Source organism: Mytilus trossulus, chromosome 3 (assembly GCF_036588685.1).
Source record: "Mytilus trossulus isolate FHL-02 chromosome 3, PNRI_Mtr1.1.1.hap1, whole genome shotgun sequence".
Classification (NCBI taxonomy): domain Eukaryota; kingdom Metazoa; phylum Mollusca; class Bivalvia; order Mytilida; family Mytilidae; genus Mytilus; species Mytilus trossulus.
The window spans coordinates 24,230,300-24,252,686 of record NC_086375.1 but is presented as its reverse complement, the minus strand read 5'-3'; the positions used below and the strand labels follow the sequence as shown (position 1 = coordinate 24,252,686).

The following is a 22,387-nucleotide window of genomic DNA, read 5'->3' as shown; positions in this document are numbered from 1 at the left end:
GGTCTACAGGAAAACAGGTATTTTGTGTGTATGAACATACGTCAAAAAACAACCAAAGAACAACACACTTACACTTATTAAATTATGAGTTTCATTATTTCCTGGATAATTAAGGGGAGCAAATATCTTCCCCGATATGTTTATTATTATTAGTATCAGGTTTTGTTGTGTTGAGTATTTAGTTTCGTTTGTAATAATAAAAAAAATATAAAAAATGTCTGTTTGAAATTTCATACAAGTTTTCAACGTTTACAATTTAAGACCCTCATACGTAAAATGTACTGTTAAGACACATTCGCTATAGATATAATGTGTAACCTTTATTATCTGTCTGCAAGCTAAAGACATTTCACCTGATCTCTTAAACTCTTCGATTGACAACATAAAGTCTCCTAATGGAAGTTTTCCTGTTTGTGTACAACCTTTTTGTAATTAGTACACTACTTAGATCTACAGGTATGTTAATACTTAAACTGATTCTTGTGGAAAACTTCCTTTTTACCAAATAAGTGACGCTTCTGTTGTGTATAATTAAAGTATTCTTGAGTTACATCATAGGAAATATTCTTGAATTTCTGAAACTTAAAGATTAATAATTCTTTTTTCTTTTTGTTATTGATTAAAATTGTGAAGCTGGATGGTGGATCCGTAACTTCGCCAGTTTAAAGTAATCGGATTGGAAGTGAAACAAAATTTTTTTTTCTGCTTAACCTTGTACATAATTTATGATTTTTTGACAGAAGTCATTGCATTAATTACTCAGCATGGACGACATAGAACTAATATATGAATCTATTTTCAGATTTCAGATTTCTTCGCTGCACTATACAATAAACGATATTTTACACGATTTTGGTTATATCACTGATATATGTGTTGAAGTTTTTGTGCCGACACATTTATGCTTACATTAACAATTTTGAGATGAGATAATAGGAATATATTATTGAGTCATTAATTCTGTTTTTGTTTAAGTTGAACCACAAATTAAATGATCACAAATTTATAGAAGGCTACTGACATGACATGAGGATTTGTATTTTATGATTTTCCTCAATCAAAGGAAATTGATGTCAACGTAATAAAGTAATCTGTAGGACAATGTACTTAATGGTTAAAAGCTATTAATAGTTCAGTGTAATGTTAAATTGACTTAAGAAAGCTTTATGGGTAAAGTAACTAAAAACTACTAATATATAGGGAGAACGGTACTATTTATTCTGCCATAGGCGACAATACTTACATTTTCTAAATTTACCACCTGTTATAATAAAAACCTTGATAAAACAGTTATGTGTGGTGTTAGTACTTTATTATTCTATTTTAAAAATTGAAGCCAAATAGTATGATGACCAATTTTGGAAATTTTGGAAGCCTTTTCGAATAATTCTCTAGAAAATATTTCAATGGGTTTTAAAATTTATATTGTAAATATACACACTGCAGTTACTAATAGATAAATACAAAAATATATGGTTCCCTTACATCCAATCACAGCGCTCTTAAATTGACTTCCTACGCCCTGTCTTGGGTACACAAAAGGCCAACCTAATGCTAGGAAAATTTAATACTACCGTTTTCCCTATAAAAGGCATCCAATCATTTTTCTATGCATTATGGTTCTGTGGTAAAATAGAGGTCTCATCTATTTTAATGATGCAAAACAGTTTGGTTTCTTTTTATGGATTGTTTACAACTTCTCTAATGCATATATCTTATACAGTCACTTCAACGATGATCCATGCAAAGACACAGTGGACAACTGTTAAGCTTATGAGCCAATCTTGTGTGCTTCCTTTGCTCCATGGGCAAAGGTCAACTGTCAGAGATACTGTCAGTTCTGTGCACATAAGTATAATTGAAGTAAATTCACTTTAAAACGATTAAGAGTTTGAAATATCATACACAGACCTGTCTATTTTTGAAAAATTTTCGTCGATAAAGATGTATTTTGGTTATATTAGTTGTTGGTGTCCGTGTGTACATGAACATGTCTCATTGACGTGTATATATTAAGGTGAAGTAAAAGTAAATGAGTTATGTCACATATTTTGCTCAAATTTAGCGTGCAACTTTGACACGTTGAATTACAACTTCTAAGTGTCTAATGATCAATTTGTTACCTCTTTTGTAGTGGAAAACGTCTGTATGCTAGGAAAGTTGTTATTGAAACCAAAACATGTCATTTTTGCCTTTTTACATATGAAATTTGACCATGTTTTAAGGATAGCCCCCAAAAAATAATTATGATTTACAAAATATTTATAATAAAAAAACTTTGAATTTGACCAAAGGTTAGGAGTCATTGATAACCGTGACCTTTTACGTTGACTTATTGTGAAAGAGGGACGAAAGATACCAAAGGGACAGTCAAACTCATAAATATAAAACAAACGGTCAACGCCATGGCTAAAAATGAAAAAGACAAACAGAAAAACAATAGTACACATGACACAACATAGAAAACTAAAGAACCCCACCAAAAACCAGGGGTGTTCTCAGGTGCTCCGGAAGGGTAAGCAGATCCTGCTCTACATGTGGCACCCGTCGTGTTGCTTATGTGATTACAAATCCGGTAAATAGTCTAATGCGGTAGGTCACATTCATGAAAGGGAAGGGGGTTGTAGTTACGACGTAAGGAACATATTCGAGATCATTTGTGAAACGGTTATTCCATAACGGTCAACCAACTCGTGATGGCGTCCGTAAAATTTACGAAGGGATGATTTCAACTTCACCATTTGGAACTCTTGGTTTAAAAGCTTCCTTGTGAGCAGTAACCCTCTATCAAGAAAATCATAATAGGAAATGCAAGCACGGGAATATCGTATTAATTGGGAGATATATACCCCGTATGCAGGTGCTGCTGGAATGTTGCTACTTAGAAATGGAAAGTTCACAATTGGAAAGCTGAAATCATCTCTTTTGTCGTAAAGTTTTGTCTTCAACCGACCCTCATTGTCAATTTCTAGATGTAAGTCAAGATATGAAGCCGACTTAACTGTATCTGTAGTATCCTTTATCTCCAATTCGATGGGATAGATGCGTTCCACATGGTCACCAAATTTTGAATTGTTTAGTGAAAGAACGTCATCTATATAGCGGAAAGTAGAGTTAAAGGATATTGCTAACTTCTTATCTTTCTTCCTAAGAAGTTTCTGCATAAAGTCAGCCTCATAATAATAAAGAAACAAGTCGGCAAGTAGAGGGGCACAGTTTGTTCCCATTGGGATGCCAACAGTCTATTGAAAAACACGTCCTCCGAACGTAACAAATATGTTGTCAATCAAGAAATCAAGCATCTTGATAATATCGGTTTCAGAGAATTTATTGTTTGAATAGAATGATTTGGAAAGGGGTTTCGTGGAGCACTTGGAAGACCCAGCAATATACCGTTGTTTGTAAGGACACTTATGTAGTTTAGGTATCAAATACAATGATTGAAGATTCAGTTCTTCATCTATGGTTGAAATTAGTAAAGCCAATAGAAAGAACATTCAATACTTCGGGGAAATGTTTTGGATGTAAAAACCGCTATTTGGTCAACAAATCATCATTTAAATGTAAAAGTTATGTCAAAAGTACTCAGCAACCACCCACATTTGACACATCAGTACCTGGCTCTCACCAAATAGAAAACTATAAAGGGTCCCAAAAATGCCTAGTGTAAAACAAACGGTCTAATCTAAATAAAAACAAATGTATTTCGTAGTAAAATATATATCTAGATTACAATAAGTCTGAATTAAAACAGTAAACAAAGCATGTACTCGATAATATTAACAGAATTGCGTGTCTATTTTAGTGTAGACGCCATCTAAAAATCAATATGTGTACCGATTAAAACACTAGTCAAAGATCATACATATATATTACAGTGGTTAATTGCTTGTATTGTAGAATAAGTATTTTTTTAAGGACCGATAAGATTACAGGGATCGTTTCTACGTTTACCGGCTCTATAAACAACCTCAACTTAAAATTCAGAGTGTAAAAGTTTTTCAATGTAATTGCTAAAGTTACAACCAAAATACCAAATCGAATACTTCTATCTAGAAAAAAATCTTAATTAAGGTCTCAAGGAATTTGTAGTAACAAAATCCCTGACCTAGTTATTTACCGTGTGATACGCAAATTACGTTCATTGAAAGAAATTACAGACACAGGTATAGAAAACGAGTTTGGATATACAAACACCAGAACACATGATATAGGGAACTCGGGTATAGACAATATTAAAAAAAGTAAATTTTAGAAAAGGAATACAAAAGTCAGTATAAAATTCATATTTTGTTAAACACCTTAATTTTTTGGTTCATCCGTATCCAAAAAAAACCACGGGAATAAATAACAAACAGAAGCATCGTTAGAGAAGAAGAGCGATCTTCTTTCCGTTAACAATTGCTTATAAAGGATGACCATAAAAGAGGGACGAAAGATACCAGAGGAATAGTCAAACTCATAGATTGAAAATTAACTGACAACGCCATGGCTAAAAATAAAAAGACAAAAGCCAAACAATAGTAAAGAAGATACAACATAAAAAAACTAAAGACTTAGAAACCAGAACCCCAACAAAAACTGAGGTTATCTCAGGTGCTCCGGAAGGATAAGCAGATCCTGCTTCACATGGTGCTCCCGTCGTTTTGCTTAAGTTCTTAAAAATCCGGTAAATAGTCGAATTCGGTAGGTCATATTCGTGAAAAGGGAAGAGTATTGTAGTTGCAATATAAAGAACATATCAGATATCATCTTTGAAACGGTTATTCCATAACGCTCAACCAACTTGTGTATATAAACATTGATTTTCACAAAAGAATAATAAAAAACCCACTATTTCCCTCATTTTGAATGTTGCTTACCTAGCTACGCAATAAGATATTTTTCCATTATTTTATGAAGTTCTGATGACTATAAGTATTTTATACCTAACAGTACAAAAAACTAAAGGTATCTAAAAACGTGTAAGCCGGTAAAGATTTTAAGAGTGTTTTTTGAAAACAACCAAATTGCAATCTATTATTTAACTCCAAAAAGCAAGGTATCATCCATTTAAAAAATACAGTTCAATTTTTTTAAATTTTCATCTTTTATTTCTTTCTTTAGAGATATACACAACAGCACCACCACCATGTACTAACGTCATAGACAACTGCTTTAATTTTGGCATTTTTGTGTGCCATGATAAAAGATATCGCGCATGGGCAGCGAACAACTGTAGACTGTATTGTGGATACTGCGGTAAAATAATTTCTAAAGTTTTGAATTTGAACGTATGAAATATTTTGTTTTGTGGTCTTCTTTAACACATTCTCCATATAATATCAACACAAATTCAAAATTAAACTTAGATAAAATGTCAACCTCGAATGCTGAATTCTTTCTGTACATGTCAAAACTTTCTTTTTGTGAATAAGAAAATATTAACATTAAATTTTGTACTTTAAAAAATGCAAACAACACGCTATACATTTCATGAGTCTGGCAGATTTATCCTCATCAAGAACACTAAATGATGTAAAAGAACCGAAACGGTTATTTGTGAAAGAGCCACATAATCATCGCAGACTTTTTAAAAAAGCGAAATCTTTCTAAGGTCAACTTTTCCTGAGGGAATTACAACCTTAGTTTTTTCAATTTCAAAATTATAAAAAGATATAATTCAAGAAAGGTTTGTTATTAATCATGTCAGAACCGAGTACTGAGCTGATGATACTATCACTGTCTCATAGGCCACCAACAAAGTTATACAACGCTATAAATTTCGTGCGTTTAATTCGCTTTCTGGAACTACCTTCATCGGGAACATTTAATGCCAAAAGTCGAAAGCCAATGGTGTATAAACAGAAACAGTTAACGAGCTATATAAACAACATGGACTTAACATTTCAAAATATTTATTTTTTTCGGTCTGAGAAAATGATTTTTTGCAACAGAAAAATCAAGATTTCAACTGTTAGTAGCGCCTGTAAGATTTGATAAGGTTTTGAAATGGGAAAAATAAATCAGTTAAAGATATAAACATAACATTATTCTAACAAAAAAATAATTAAGGGAAACAAATACATCGTGAATTTCATTCATGTACAGTGCACGATGATTAATCAATATTGCAGACATCGCGATATCTACAATGTTTTAAGACGATATTGTGTCAACATCGATTACATTGTTTGAACTCTTATATAGTGTTGACATCGTTGACATCAACCAAGTATAGTGCTATAACATCTCATTTTTTTTTATTTGTTGTTGTTAAAAAAACCCAATAAAAACGAAAACTGTATACATGTAATTTACAGACTTAAGTGAATAATATTAATGAAAAAAAACACCTTTTATGTGAATATTGTCAATATCACAATGAACGATGTAAATACAAAGGTATATACTTGATACACATTATTTATACGATGTTGATGAAATAAAACCGATATTGTCAACATCACGATGTAAACAATGTTAACAGAAAGTGATATAGTCGATATACAACATAAACACGATGGTGACACGATATTGTCAACTTCGCGATGTATACGATGTTAACGATATAACCATAAAGGTATAGACTCTAAAAACAACATAAACACGATGTTGACACGATATTGTAAACATTGTGATGTATACGATGTGAGCGATGTAAACAGAGGTAAACAGAAAGGTATGCAATATAAACACGATGTTCCCACGATATTGACAACATCACGATGAATACAATGTGGATGATGTAAACACAAATGGAAAGACTAGGTTCACAACATCTATACGATGTTGACGATGTAAAAAAAACAATAATATCAGCTTCGCGATGTATACAATGTTAACGATGTAAACAAAAAGGTATGGACTCTGTATTCAACATTAACACGATGTTGACACGATATTGTCAACATCATGCGTATACGATGTTAACGACGTTAACACAAACTTGACAAAGGTAAAGACTTGGTTCACAGCATCTATACAATGTTGACGATGTAAAAACGATATTGTTAACATCCCGATGTAAACAGAAAGTTATAGATTCGATGAACAACATAATCACGATGTTGACTCGACATTGTTATCATCACGGTATACGATGTGAACGAAGTAAACACAAAGATACAGAGTATATCGAGGATACAATGTAAACACAATAAAGACACTATTAAGTTGACATTGCGATGTTGACAATATCGACAAAACATCGTGCACTGGACATACTTCACTTTATTTGAACTTTAGGGGATAGTTTATACATAATTGATATTGTGCTTAAAAACCGGATGATAAGTTCAACTTAATTTTTTTTTAATTCCTGTAGACAATGTTAAATGGAGTGTTAAATTCCACAATGAATATTAGATTTCATAGTAACATTTATTTAACGTTTAATTTTGATAAATTCATGAAGTATGTCTAATATCCGTTGTGGAATTTACACTCCATCTAACATTGTCTAAAGGAATTAAGTAAACAAAAAAGATGTATTTATCATCCAGTTTTTAAGCACAATATCAATTATGTATAAACTATCCACGAAAGTTCAAATAAAGTAGTTGTTAGCAATTAAAGGCAACCGTACGATCATCAACAATGAAAAAAGCCTTAACCATAAAGTCGGCTATAAATAAACTCGTCATAGATGCAAGGATTAAAATTTTGTATATACCCCAGACGCGCGTTTCGTCTACAAAAGACTCATCAATGACGCTCGAATATAAAAATGTTAAAAAAGCCAAATAAAGTACGAAGTTGAAGAGCATTGAGGACCGAAAACTCCTAAAAGTTTTGCCAAATACAGCTAAGGTAGAAATCCTTAGTATTTCAAAAATTCAAAGTTTTGTTAACAATTAATTTATAATTATGAACATATCAATGATAACTCGAGTCAACACAAAATTGCTGACTAATGGGCTGTTGATACCCTCGGGGCAATAAATCTCCACCAGCAGTGGCATCGACCCAGTGGTTGTAAATAAACTCATCATAGATACCAGGATTAAAAAAATTTATACAGGCCAGACGCGCGTTTCGTCTACAAAAGACTCATCGTTGATGCTCGAATAAAAAAAAAGTACAAAGTTGTAAAGCATTGAGGACCGAAAATTCCTAAAAGGTCCTGTAATTTAAGAAAACTCAGGATATCAATTTGTTATTTTTTGCAGGTGATACTGGATTTTGTAAGTAAATTCTCTTTAGTGTTAGGGTGTCCTTTATTGCTGTATTAATGTAAACATTCGATGTAACGTCAGGTCAAAGTTTCGATACATTTTCCCTATGTATATTTAACACAGTCTTTCAACAACCCTTTCTTGGACTGTACGGTAGGTATACAAAAAACAAACAACAGGAAAATTCAGTAAACTCCGATCTTTGTTAAACCTTGATATGAATGTTACAGATGAAGGGGGTTAATTATGTCGACTCTTAAAAGTAAAAGATGGTGGATCCCGCCGTAAATAATTGTTTTACAGTATACTGATGTTGCCTTTATTTACCAGAGTGTCTATATTGTTAAGACTATGACAACTACCAATATTTCCCATGCTTACTGTATAAGGTAGCTTGGGTGTCTAAATGTTCGACCGTAGATATTTTATTAAACTTCTTTGAAGACTTCTGGGTCAATTTCAATATAAAAACTAAGAGTCACGGACCTAGTTCTTTCGTTAAAATATACTGAAATTAAAGTTATTGTATATGGGTTATAAATTGCACACCTAATTTCATTTCATTGGGACGTCATGACATGATATAATAGGTTAATTAAAGACCTGTTGGTGACCTTCTACTGTTGTCTTTTCTATGGTCGGGTTGTTGTCTCCTTGGCACATTCCCCATTTCCATTCTCAATTTTAATTAAAAATACAATCGGAGAACTGCGTTATATAAATACTTCCAAAATATCAACAACAAAAAAGGGGGAAGACTGGCATAACTTTCTAGAACCATAAACAAACCCACAGTTTGTCTTGTCAAATTTTCTGTAATGTTATGCCCTTGGTTCTAAAAGTATATTATAAAAAATACATTAAATAGCATTTAAGGCAAGATGACAACGTCATGACGAACAAGGGAAAGACTCAAAAATGAAAAGGCACCAAAAAACTACGTGGCAAACTAAAGATTGAGACACACGAACACCATATAAAAAGCGGGGGGAATTTTTGGAACTCTGAATGGAGAAAACAATTCCTACTTCACATGTGACACAAGTTGTGTTGAAAATATAAATCCGATTTAAAGTCTCATTCGTTGCTTTGATATTTGAAGGAAAGAGGATTGTTTATTAAATGTGAGTGTTAAAAACTTTTTTCAAACCTATAAGCTATAACGTGGAAGTCAGGTTTTACTTGTGGCGGAAGTCGGGTGCCCGGGGTCTTTAAGACTAAAAGAAAATAACTGTACAGTTTCATTTCTGACAATTATAAGGAAATGGAAAGGATAGGAAATATGTCCATGTGGTCGTAGGCCCCAAACGGAACAAAAATAGACAATTGTAATGAGTAATCATTTTCGATGATACCCGACAAATTAATCCTAATCTGCTAAAGGTAGTTTCAGAACTAGAAGTAGAAAAAATATGATTCAGATAATTTGAATGATAGTAGAAGACTACATACGTAAACTAGATACTATTCATATGGTTAAGAAGGAAGTGCTTCGTTTCATATATACAATTTGTTTTCTATTTTAAAGATGGAAAATGTCGTTATAAAGGGGTCACGTACCATCAGGGAGAAACATGGACTGACGGGTGTGATTACGATTGTGAGTGTGTAGATGGACATACTGGAAGATATTCATGTAAAAATAGGTAGTACATTTGCATGTTGGTTAATAGTTTTTTTTAGTAGTACATTTGCATGTTGGTTAAAAGTTTTTTAATAGTTCAGTATGATACATGTTGCGGAAGTGAATATCAAATCTTTGTGCACTATATTAAACTTTTCTATTGTCAAGTATTAGTCCATGTTACTTAAAAAGCTAAATTTAATGATTTGAAAACGATTGAAAATACATTGTAATATCTTCTATTATCGTTGTTTAACGATATTTTCCTTTGATCTTACTGACTGATACTTTCCTTTCTTAGCACAGAAGAGTGTTATGAAAAATTATCACTTGAAACTATGGGCGCACGTTATCGTTGTCAATGAAATAAACAACATCGTCATAGGTAAAATAGCGATTATCAGAATATGATTGTCATTTGTCATCTCAACTCGACTGTTTGTCTCACTTTCGCCGTTCCAGCTCAAGCGATGAAACCAATCCCGTTGAGATGATCATCAACAAACTACAATTAGTGAAAGTGTGTTGGGAAGTTGTGGTATGTCATAGGTTCGCAATCATTTGTTTTATTATTAATATGCCTTTTCTCTTAAATTGTAATGATGTGTACGTGGAGGGTCAGCTTGTACTATATATGTACAACGTCCACTGACATCTGAAACAAATGTATGACTATACGCGTACGTATAATTGTTGTAACAGTTCTCAGAGACAAGGGGATAGAATGTTGTCAAATCCCTTAAATGTGCACTTGTTTACACCAGATACGACCCATTTTCCTAAAAAAAAAAAAAGGAATCGATATGGCAGTAACAACCTTTGATTTTCCAGCAGGATGATGATTTTGTGAAATGAAAGATATGCTTGCATAATGAGAACTGAAATAGATATGAATATTTTTACGTCCTGACTATTATTTTTATTATTATTGTATGTAACAAGAGGCTGTCACAACGACAGCAAACCGGATTTATTAGCATTTATTTGTGTCCTGGAAATATCACAAGAACCATTACTGATGATTGGTGAAAGTGAAAATCGTCAATATCAAATTTGACCTCAGTATCAACATATTAACATTTGAAAAGCTTAGATTGAATGGTTCGTGAATAAATGCAACAACGTAAATGGAAACACTATTTTACGATCTTTCAAGAACCACAACTCCTGAACGGTAAAAGTTAAAATCGTCATTATTGAACTTGACCTCTTTTTTGTCATCAGTAACAACATATTAAAATTTGAAAAGCCTGGGTTGAATGGTTCATTAGAAAATGCACGGACACGACTGGAAACACCATTTTTCAATCTTTCAAGAACCATAACTCCTGAACGGTAAAAGTCAAAATCGTCATTATTGAACTTGACCCCCATTTAGTCATCAGTAACAACATATTAAAATTTAGGAAGCTTTGGGTAGAACAGTTCATGCGTAAATGCACTGACACGACTGAAAACGCTATTTTACGATCTTTCAAGAACCATAACTACTGAACGGTAAAAGTCAAAATCGTCATTATTGAACTTGACCTCTATTTTGTCATCAGTAACAACATATTAGAAATTGAAAAGCTTTGGTTGAATGGTTCATGAGAAAATGCACGGACGCGACTGGAAACACCATTTTTCAATCTTTTCAAGAACCATAACTCCTGAACGGTAAAAGTCAAAATCGTCATTATTGAACTTGACCTCTATTTTGTCATCAGTAACAACATATTAGAAATTGAAAAGCTTTGGTTGAATGGTTCATGAGAAAATGCACGGACGCGACTGGAAACACCATTTTTCAATCTTTCAAGAACCATAACTCCTGAACGGTAAAAGTCAAAATCGTCATTATTGAACTTGACCTCCATTTTATCACCAGTAACAACATATTAAAATTTGGGAAGCTTTGGTAGAACTGTTCATGTGTGAATGCACGGACACGACTGGAAACGCCATTTTTCAATCTTTCAAGAACCATAACTCCTGAACGGTAAAAGTCAAAATCGCCATTATTGAACTTGACCTTCATTTAGTTGTAAGTAACAACATTTTAAAAGCTGTGGTTGAACGGTTCATGAGTTCATGCACGGACAACATTTGATTGCCGCCCGCCCGACCGCCCGCCCGCCCGCCCGCCAAGCATTCCCAAATCAATAACTATAATTATTCGTTATTTGCGTGATGTATGAGTATTATCAGGTGACCAACTGCTCGAGTGTATACACTATTGGTTGATTTTATTTAAAGAAAAGAATCGAATTCCTGCATTTTGAAAATGGATAAATTACATCGAAACATCATTTACTTTAGGTGCCGAATATACTTCGGTTTATCAGATCATTGTTCCTTGATTCAAAAATCAAACGAATGCTGCAAGCAGCCACAATGTAGCATAAACCAACATACTCGAACAATAGCAAGTTCATTTGCTGGATCAGGATCTATAAGTGGACACGGAATAGGTATGTAGAAAATCAGTATTTTTCTTAATTATCCCATAGTGATTAGTGTCACCATTGTGTCATCTGTAATATCAAGAAACGAATATACTGAATTTTCAGGAAAATGCATCACTCAAACTGAAAAAGATACAGTTAAGATCTAACAGTTGGTTTCCATATTAGCATTATATGTCATCTTAAGTCTTAATGAAAGGCAATCTTTTTCTTCGCGTTTATTATCAAATGCATTGTCATGCACTTTCTCAAATTAAATATTCCTAACCTTACATGTTTGAGATAAATAAAAATATTCATATAATGGGCTTCTATCGATGCAAAAATGTATTCTTTAAACAGATGCTGATTAAATGTTGCACGTTTCTTGTCTGAAAATTTCTATGTTTCAGATCTTTTTGTATCCGTGTATTCAATCATTTATAAATAATACAAAATGTGCATTGGTGTTAATAGATTTAATTTGTCTCCTTTTGCCAATTAAGGCGTGGAATTTAATATAATAATAATACAAATCGATTTGTTGAAAAAAAATAACAAAATTAGTGCCACACCATTACTTGTATTTATATTTTTCCTATGGTTGCGTTATAACGCAAACCTTAAGGCGATATATCTTTGCGTTATACTGCCAACATTTTACGAAAAAAACTAAACAACTTTTGATTTCAATAATTCTTTAAATGTTGTATATGCTATTATCAAAATTTATATTAAGAAAATGACCTTGACTTTTGAACTTCACTCTTCTTACAAATCAAGATATGCTAGTTCTGTATCACGTATGTAGCACTTATGTCAAATACAAAAGGGGAAATAACTCTCATATGGATTCTGTGTATTGCTTCCCTCCAAATAAACCGAAGCATCCTAAGGGTTCAATGAGCCATTTAGAAAAATAAATACATCTTTTTCTTTTCTCGTTGCGAACGAGATGCACAAACAAGAAAAACTCTTACAAAGAACATTAAACCGATATGTTGTAAATATTTGATGTTGTAGCATTGCATGTGATTCAAATAGTGCCATTTTCGGGCTTGCATTACAGAAATGTTTAAAAGATACAGAAAGTCTCTTAAACCGAAAAAAACCACCTAACAAACAATATATACCAAGGGAAAAAAAAGAGTGACCTTCAGTGTTTTGCAAACTAATAAGCGTATAACAAACTAACATTTGAACAAAAAAAACCTGTGTCAAACATTATATTCAGGAATGAACACTTGATCCCTGATGATATTTAATTCCAGCTTTAACGATTCATTTCATTTTGTAAAGGAAAAAATAAACATAGCATTTAATGATTAATTTCAAATATATTTTTCGCTTCAGAAGAATCTGGAGAGGCAACTCTTCCCCCTTGTGTGGATAACATTCCAAACTGCCATGGACTTGTCATTAAACTTTGTTCAACCTTCACGCTCTGGTTAGCAGATAACTGCAGACAATCCTGCAACTTGTGCAGTAAGTATATAGTTATCAAAGGTACCAGGATTATAATTTAATACGCCTGCATAATTATGTCTGTGCTCTATTCCTTACCGGTGTTTCGTATTGCTTTTTTTTTTATATCAGTGTTGTACTCTCTGCTTTTTGATTTTTTAAATGCCTGTGTTGTTTCTTAAAAGAGTACAACGACGGGTGTAATATGTGGAGCAGGATCTTCATACCTTTCCTAAGCACCTGAAAGTACTATCCTACTTCCTTGTTCATGGAAATAAGTTTGTTGTATTCTAATCAGGTACATTTTTATCTGATAAAAAGATACGTTGATAACGAATCAGGTGATGTTGGAAACTTTAATTTTTAATATGTATTATTAACATCATTTCTTTGATTCTTACACGATTTATACTTTTCCTGACCTTTTATTTTTATTTAATCAACATATGGTTCGTTTGCTCTCAGTTCTTCATTGGTCAAAACTCGATTTTGATATCCAATTGTCTTGCTTCCCTCTGAATTTACTATTGTGACGTCAAGAAAAATGCGACCATACCTGATGACGTCTTATAGAAAGAACACATCGATTTGCAAATCAGTCGAAAGGAAGTGTACAATTTGTGTGTATATCGTTTAAAAATCATTTTAGAAACATGTTCCAACAATAAAAACTTGTGCAATACAATATTTTCAACTCTCGATAGCACAATTTTAAATATCCATGACGCTTGGCGAGCCTCGCGTTTTAAATTCTGAAATTTATCTATATTTTCTCAGTTTGACAAATATCGCATCACATTCGATACAGCATACTCTATAAGTATACCACATTTTTTTTAATTTTGAGTTTATGAAAGTCTATAAATACAATATTTGATATTGACATACAATATTCAAACTTTTTGCGTTTCAAATAAAACTTTACTATCTATTTGCAGATTTTATACCAACTCTCGATGAGAGCGGTACGTAATACAGTTTCTTAGGGTTTTCATGTTGCGTATTTTTATCCTCTTCTTTATTCCGAAAATAAAGGGAAATATACAGTCACCTATCTGTTCATCTTGAACAAACCAATAAGTTTGTCGTTAAAGTAGCTTGCGCATCTATATCTTTAATTATATCTACATTGTACATCTGCACTGCACGTTGAACAGTAAATATTGACCAATACTCAACGCTCCTGGTTTGTACAAGAAAAAGAGTAATCCTATGGGATAAACCAAAAATATATAAAGAAGGTATATATACTTAAGTTAGCAAATGATAAAGAAAAGAAAGCAAGACATACCCATTAGTTTTTTGTTCATCTGGCCTGAACCAATCCTACATCATCGGAGATACCAGAAAACATTTTTTTTATCATTATTGCATATAAACATTATGTTTTGATCATATGAAAATCGAGCTTAATCCCTCCCGTTAGAGGTTTAAGTATTATACCATCATAAAATATATGAGCAGAACATAACATGAAATTTACCATCATATTAGCTAGATAAAAAAAGTTGAAAATATAGAAAAAAAGACGATGATGCCGAAATCTCAATTTCTGAACTTGTTCTAGTTTTAAATAATTTGATATGTTTTACTCTCCTTATTTGCCGTTAGACGCACCATATGAAGATATTTGGTGAAACATGTATTATGCGCACGGATAATAATGTTTTTGTTAAATATTGTATTTTGTGGACGTTTTATGCAGAACGGTTATTATTCAAGAAAGGTTCACATCAACGTTGTCATGGTTTTGATTTATGATTTACAGATAAATGTATCTTCAACGGAAAAAACTTCAATCAAGGTGATAAATGGCTAGTTGGTTGTGATACTGAATGTGTTTGTGAGGATGCTAGATATGGATACTACAGATGCATTTCTATATAAGTTTACATTTACAAATGATGAAATATAGAAACGGACACTGTTTAATAACAGGGAAAATACATTTTAACCAAATGAGAGGATAAGAAATAGAAAGTTTATTTTGGAGAAGTATAAACATAGTTTTCTCGAGTTTCTACATTTATTCGTGGTGAATTAACTTTTAACGATACAGTGTCTTTCATTTGCACAGTTGAAACTTATCTATATCAAATGAGTATGAAGAAGCAAAAAAAAAAGATCAAAATTTGAGAACTAAATGCAAATATTTAGTTTTCGAATTTAAACTCTGTTAATTTTTAGAGAGAAATGTGAATATTTTCGTCTGTATTTTGCTGGATTGTTGATTTCACTGCGATTTTTTTTTTTTAATTTAGAGACATGATTAATTATTTAATGTTAAACGCTATAATAATTGGTAATAGCCTACTTAAATATCATGAAACTGTCTTCAAATAGAATAATTGGTTGTGTTTTTATTATGAATATATTCAGTTTTAAATTTCACACTACACATTAATCAAACAGCACTTGTTTGTTAATGATTTAATGCATGTCATAAATTTGCAATTGTGGCAAATTTATAGTTTTGATAAAATTAATTCTGATTCCTAAAGGTAAAAGTTTATATCACTTATGCAGTTTAGTTGTATCGACTTTACGAGTATGACCTTTGAAGGTATTAGATACAGGCGATTAATTTGGTTAGATGGATACTTAACCTCCAGTGATAAATATTTAGGAAGAAAACAAACGAACAATACAAACAAAAGGCCGGATGGAAGGGTCGCAAATTTTAAATGAAATTGAAAGTGAAATGCTTTTGAAAGGGGGACAGCTAACTACACAATTAAAATAAAGATAATTCACCAACCAGCTTATTTAAATTATTTAAGTTTAAAGCAACCTTTTGTACATGATTTATTTGTTCTACATTTTGTTTTGAAGAAAAACAGGCATAATTAGATAGTACAAGTCATTACATAATTACTAACACAATTCTATATTAATATTCTTGTAGTTATTATAAAATATTAGTACATCAAACAATTGATGTACTTTATAACAGTTGTATTCCGCAATACGTCAATTAATATGAGGCAGGCATAACCTGTGAATGGGAACGAAGTCTGTATGTATTATTTTTTTTAATTCAATCATGTTGATAAAAGAAACCGAAATACCGTACGTAACGTTCCCGATTTTGGTTCTGTTGTTAGGGAATTAGCTGTGACGTTCTCTAAGTTATGACGTCATATTCAATGTAAACTTTCATCAGGTAACGTTTTTTTCATATCAAACAATTATTAAAATTGAATTTGTATTGAGATCCAATCTTATATTTTACTAGACTGATAAATATAAAAAAAAATGTCAAAGTCTCATGCAAACAAGACAGATATCTGCGCAAATGCGGGGAAAACCGGAACAGGAAGTAGATCTGAAAAAAAAAGTTAACGATTTTGAGTTCATTAGTAGAATGAAAAATTCGGGAAATTTTCCCGATTTTTTTTTTTTTGATTTTTCTACCGTATATAAACCTTATCTCGATTTATACCCCTTTATTTTTCAAAACATACATAATAGGTGAAATAGTAAAATTATTGGTATAGCAGTCATCACTGTGTTACAATCTCATAACAAACACACATTTACAAAAAGAACACAAAAAGCATTTGTGTAATTAAAAAGACACCACACACATCATTGCTTCGTGTGTTTGACGTCAGAAGATGTTAACGTAACATAGGAAGAAATTTTGTCGTTCAATGTATATTCAAAACATATAATTACACATGAGAAATGGTGGTATACAGGATACGGTTAATAACACTACGCGAGTAAAATGATTTTGTCGTTTGTCGTTCAAAGTATTTTAAAATTTTTATAGAACAATAACATAAAGACATATAATTGAACAATAAAAATAATGAAAAATGTTCTCTGTTCTGAGTGTACTTGCATTTTTTGTACTGTATTCCTGTCATGCAATGTTGTCAATTTAGCGGTATATTTAACATTGCCATAAAGTGCGATATTTGGGTAGTCACAAAATTAGGTTCAAACCACCAAGTTTTATTTAAATGTCCTGTACCAAGTCAGAAATATGGCAGGTCTTATCTAATAGATATAGGAAGATGTGGTGTGAGTGCCAATGAGACAACTCTCCATCCAAATAACAATTTAAAAATTAAACCATTATAGGTTAAAGTACGGCCTTCAACACGGAGCCTTGGCTCACACCGAACAACAAGCTATAAAGGGCCCCAAAATTACTAGTGTAAAACCATAATAGTCCGTTTATATGTATGTGCGTTGTCGTTTATTTTTTTGATGCAATTTACTGTTTCTATTGGGTCGCTGTTTTTTCTTTATAGTTGACACGTTTCTTTCGGTATTAATTTTTTACCCGAATTTGCTTTCTCTCATTCGATTTATGACTTTGGAACCGGAGTAGGCTACAATTTCCTTTATGAATCCACCATTATCTACAAAATGAAATGCCAGATCCATGTCAGCAATATGACAACTGTTTCCAAATATTTTGATCTGTTTGAGCTTTTGATTTTGCTTTTTGATGAGGGACATTCCGTTTTTAATTTTCGTTGGAGTTCGGCATATTTTCATTTTACTCTACGTACAACCGCATTGTAGAAAAATATTATAAGAATTATATGAAACTAAAAATGTATTTCCCTGGTTCTTTAAGACAACACATGTTTTTTTTTAAACACAATGTTTCAATTTACCATGGTATCTTGTTAATTTATATTTTTCGAATATTTTCTAGTCATTATAATTTTGGTTTTGTCGAGTTTTTTTTAGATGAAATCCAAGCAAAGTTGATCAATTTAATCAACGGATATAACTGCTAATGAGTCACTAACTATATCTTAAAAAAAAACTCTGACTCCGTTATAGATAAGTGCCCGAAGACTATTGTCGCCTTTTTTGGGATTAAAGATCTTTAGAATCTGGTTTGTTTGTTTTCTAATTATTTTAATTTCCTAATGAAGATTGATCAAGAAATTAATCTTAGCTCGAAATAAATTTGCAGGCTTAGTTATCTTTCCAAATATAAAAAGTGAAATAAAAAGTATTTTCAGTAATTGTAGAATTGTTTTCACCCTAACAGCTGTCCTACCTATACAACCCTGCCATCTGGGTGTCGGTTGATGAAAACAACAGGAGACTGCTGTCAATCAATAACTTGCGATACTGGATATCTGCAGAACTCATCTATCAATTCTATTTCCAGAAACACTACATCCGCCCAAAATGTTACACAATTATATATTACAACTACGGGTTTGTATATTTTTTGATTTATTCATGATATATACATTTATGTTCTTTTGCATGGGTTCGACCGAACATAAAGCATTTCATTTCTATACAAAGGCTAAATGACACATTAAACAAATATTCTGTAGGATGTTTACAAAATCCAGTCATTTAAATATAGAAACATAATAACAACATGTGGACAAACATTCTGGCCTTTGTTTATCTTGTATTATTTTTATATTAGTTTCTTGTGTACAATTTGGAAATTAGTATGGCGTTCATTATCACTGAACTAGTATATATTTGTTTAGGGGCCAGCTGAAGGACGCCTCCGGGTGCGGGAATTTCTCGCTACATTGAAGACCTGTTGGTGACCTTCTGCTGTTGTTTTTTATTTGGTCGGGTTGTTGTCTCTTTGACACATTCCCCATTTCCATTCTCAATTTTATAATGACTGATGTTACACAAAAACTAGTCCTAATATATTTTATTCACGAAGAGTATGATGAACAGCCTGTACAATCTATAAAATACTATAACAGCATATAAGTGTTGTTTACTTCTATTTCATGGGTATTTCTTGTTACCGGAAATGAAGTACATGATTTAACCAGTTTAATGCTATTTTACGGGATTGTATACCTTTCCTAAGTTTGTCGGCGGCAAAGAGTTAGTATCGTCTGCCATACATGTGGTTGTTTTGCGGCAGTAGATTACAAGTAATAATTAGTAAAAGCGTGACTCCAATCTAAGAGTCCCCATTATTACAAAAGGAATGAGACCCACAACATCAGAATCAATTCAAAATTATATGAACTATGAATATAAAAAATATATGAAAACTGTCAATTGGACATTGTATATGTGCATCTAGTCAAATGTACAATTCCATACAAACCTGGTAGAAGAAAGTACACATAGAAATGAATTAAACTGTAGACTGCAGTTGGAAGGCAAACGCCTGAATTTGACAGATAGAGGTCAATTTGTCGACAAAAAAGAACCCGTATGTAAAATGTTTACGCCCACAAACAGCGCCAACTATAATTTTTTCTACGGTATCTTTGAGAACGATGTCCCATTCTGTAGTAAATTAAAACATTAGATTAACTAAAACCTAGAAAAGTAAGTGTAAAACACAAATTGGAAGATAAATTTGCAGATGACTGTTTATGCATAATACGCTGGCAATGTGCGCAATGTCCTTTAATCCAAGACTGAAAATTGGTTTGTTTCCTACGTCAAGATGGCGGATTTTAATGTTTACATTTTTTCACCTATTTATAATCTGACACAAATTCGTATCCAATCATTTATTAGCAATTTTATTATTGATCTTTGAAGATCATCCAATTACATTTGCCGTTAGAAATTGGCTATACGTTACCAGCCGTCGTTACAAAGTAGCCATGTGTTTTGTGGGGATACCTTGAGAATGTTGTGTATTCAAAAGTTACGGTAAAAATCAATGTTATCTTCCTTATATTTCCATGCATACACAATTTATAACAGCAAATCAATTCTTAACAGACCCCATAAGGTAAACGGACATATGTAATTGTCTGCTTGAGCAAAAATTCGTGTAAATAAGCCTGATTGGTCGTTTGAATTCAAGCACAGCGCCAGTAAGCAGAGAAAACATAACACATGTGATCGTTATAAAGGCACATTTAATAATGAACATGAGGCGGTAAACAGCAAAGGGAAATAACCCATCAATCATACATGTATAATCATGACACATGGAGTAAGGGAGATAATACAGATTAATACATGTGACAATGAATACAATACATTGGCGCAACTTCTTTTCTCCTTTAAAGTCTCTCTCTCTCTCTTTACAATTGTCAACTAATAATCTCTGTTATTATAAGAACACGAATGAAAATAAATGTTATTAATACACATAAACTAAACACATAGCTATCAATAAGAAACAAAATATTTCTGACATTTTTTCCTTCTCCTTTAAAGTCTCTATATCTTCATCAAATGCATATTACTATATAAGTAGTTAAGCAAAAAATACTTTGCATATACATTGCAGTAAACATAAAAATAAGCAGTAAATGAAAAACGACGTACATTGTGTTGTATCTCTTAAACAATTTACCGAAGGTGACGAGTGAGCATTACATTTAAAAGGAAATGAAATCTTTAAACCGCGCTGGCTTTTTCAATTCAGAACGCTTACGGAGTACGCGCTTATCTTGTTCAGTGCTCGAGTTACTAAGTGTCAAGTCATGTTCAAGACTATTATCATGTTGCGCAGTCGGCTCGTCCAGACTTTCAACGTCGTCGATATTTTCGCAAATAAGAATAGGCGGGGGTTCCGCGCGATCTGGTGGTAGGTCACGGATAGGCCCAGGAAGGCTATCTTCGTCATGGCCATCTGAATCAGACTCCTGATTGTAGACATTCTGAGAATATCTTGGATTTTGCTGGGCACTAATAGTGTTTAAAACTTTATAACATTCCGAAAGTTTTACTTTGTAGGACGAGGCGCGGAGTTGATTGCCTGAGAATTTTTTGATGAAACACCATTCGCCATCACGGGCTACAACAAGGTATCGATCCCGCGATTGGGTCTTTGATCTGTCGGTATAAAGGTAAACTACATTTAGACTTTTCGCTAAATCCGTGATTTTTATTTCGAGCCTCGTGTTGTGCGCGAATAAGGTTCATGTCAGAAATTGGCAACTGTTCATGAGTAAACTGACTTCTTTGAGTCCATAGTTCACGGGAGGACAATCCACGCTGTCGAAGCCTAGAATTTAGTCTCGTAGTAGCTATAACTAGTGTATTTTCAGATAGAGGAGAATGATCGCGTTCCTCACGAAGTAACTCGTCTTCGAGCTCAGCGATGGCTTTATCGGCAACTGGATTTTTGTTCCGATTTTTAACACGGCCAATTTCAATTGATATGTTGAGTTGCTTTAAGTATGAATCGTCACATAAAGGGCGAAAACTCGGGGCCGGGTCAACTCGAACGACAACACTTGGACCGTTTAAAGGCTTTAAAGGTATCAATAAGTGTATGAGCCCATCTCGCAAGCTACCAAGTTTTTCGTCTTTGATAAAGCATGTACTAGTGTACGACGTTACAGTTTCTCTGACGACGAGTATGAGTTGACGGTTGCGCTTAAGAACGTCGGCCACGTAAGATATGCCAACCAAGTCCGGTGGGTCTTCTGAAGACTGCTCGACGAGGCTCTTAGGGAACCGTTTTAAAGACGCGCACGTGTGACAGGAGTCACTAGCCTGTTCGGCCGCCTTTGGCATGTCCAAAGCGTAAAAGTGACGCTTTAAGACGAGATTTAATTGGTGTTTTGACGGATGGTCCAACTTAATATGTAGAGCGGTGACGAGTCCGTCAAGAACATTACGTGGAACAATGATCAATTCGTTGGGTGGAGCAAGAGGATCACAACGCCGAACAACTAACAAACCGTCTTTGGCGATTGATGCAACATTCAGGTAACGTTTGACGTCTTTGATGTTTGTCAGTTTTTTGGAGGGCCGAGTGCCTTGTTTTAAATGAGCGT

The 22,387-nt window shown here is 33.0% G+C and overlaps 1 protein-coding gene across 1 annotated transcript; it reads left to right on the top strand.

Moving 5' to 3' along the window:
- The first annotated feature begins 337 nt into the window (after positions 1-337).
- On the top strand, positions 338-9,806 carry LOC134710558 (CCN family member 4-like). The gene is made up of 4 exons (XM_063570929.1): positions 338-456; positions 5,107-5,241; positions 8,151-8,165; positions 9,685-9,806. The coding sequence occupies exons 1-4, from the start codon at positions 396-398 to the stop codon at positions 9,804-9,806; spliced, it is 333 nt and encodes a 110-aa protein (XP_063426999.1). The 5' UTR covers positions 338-395.
- The last annotated feature ends 12,581 nt before the right edge of the window (positions 9,807-22,387 follow it).

Excerpts from the sequence above, each read along its gene's own strand:
- LOC134710558 (XM_063570929.1), top strand. The coding sequence starts at position 396 with ATGGAAGTTTTCCTGTTTGTGTACAACCTTTTTGTAATTAGTACACTA. Across the intron at positions 457-5,106 it reads TACACTACTTAGATCTACAG|AGATATACACAACAGCACCA; the intron begins GTATGTTAATAC and ends TTCTTTCTTTAG.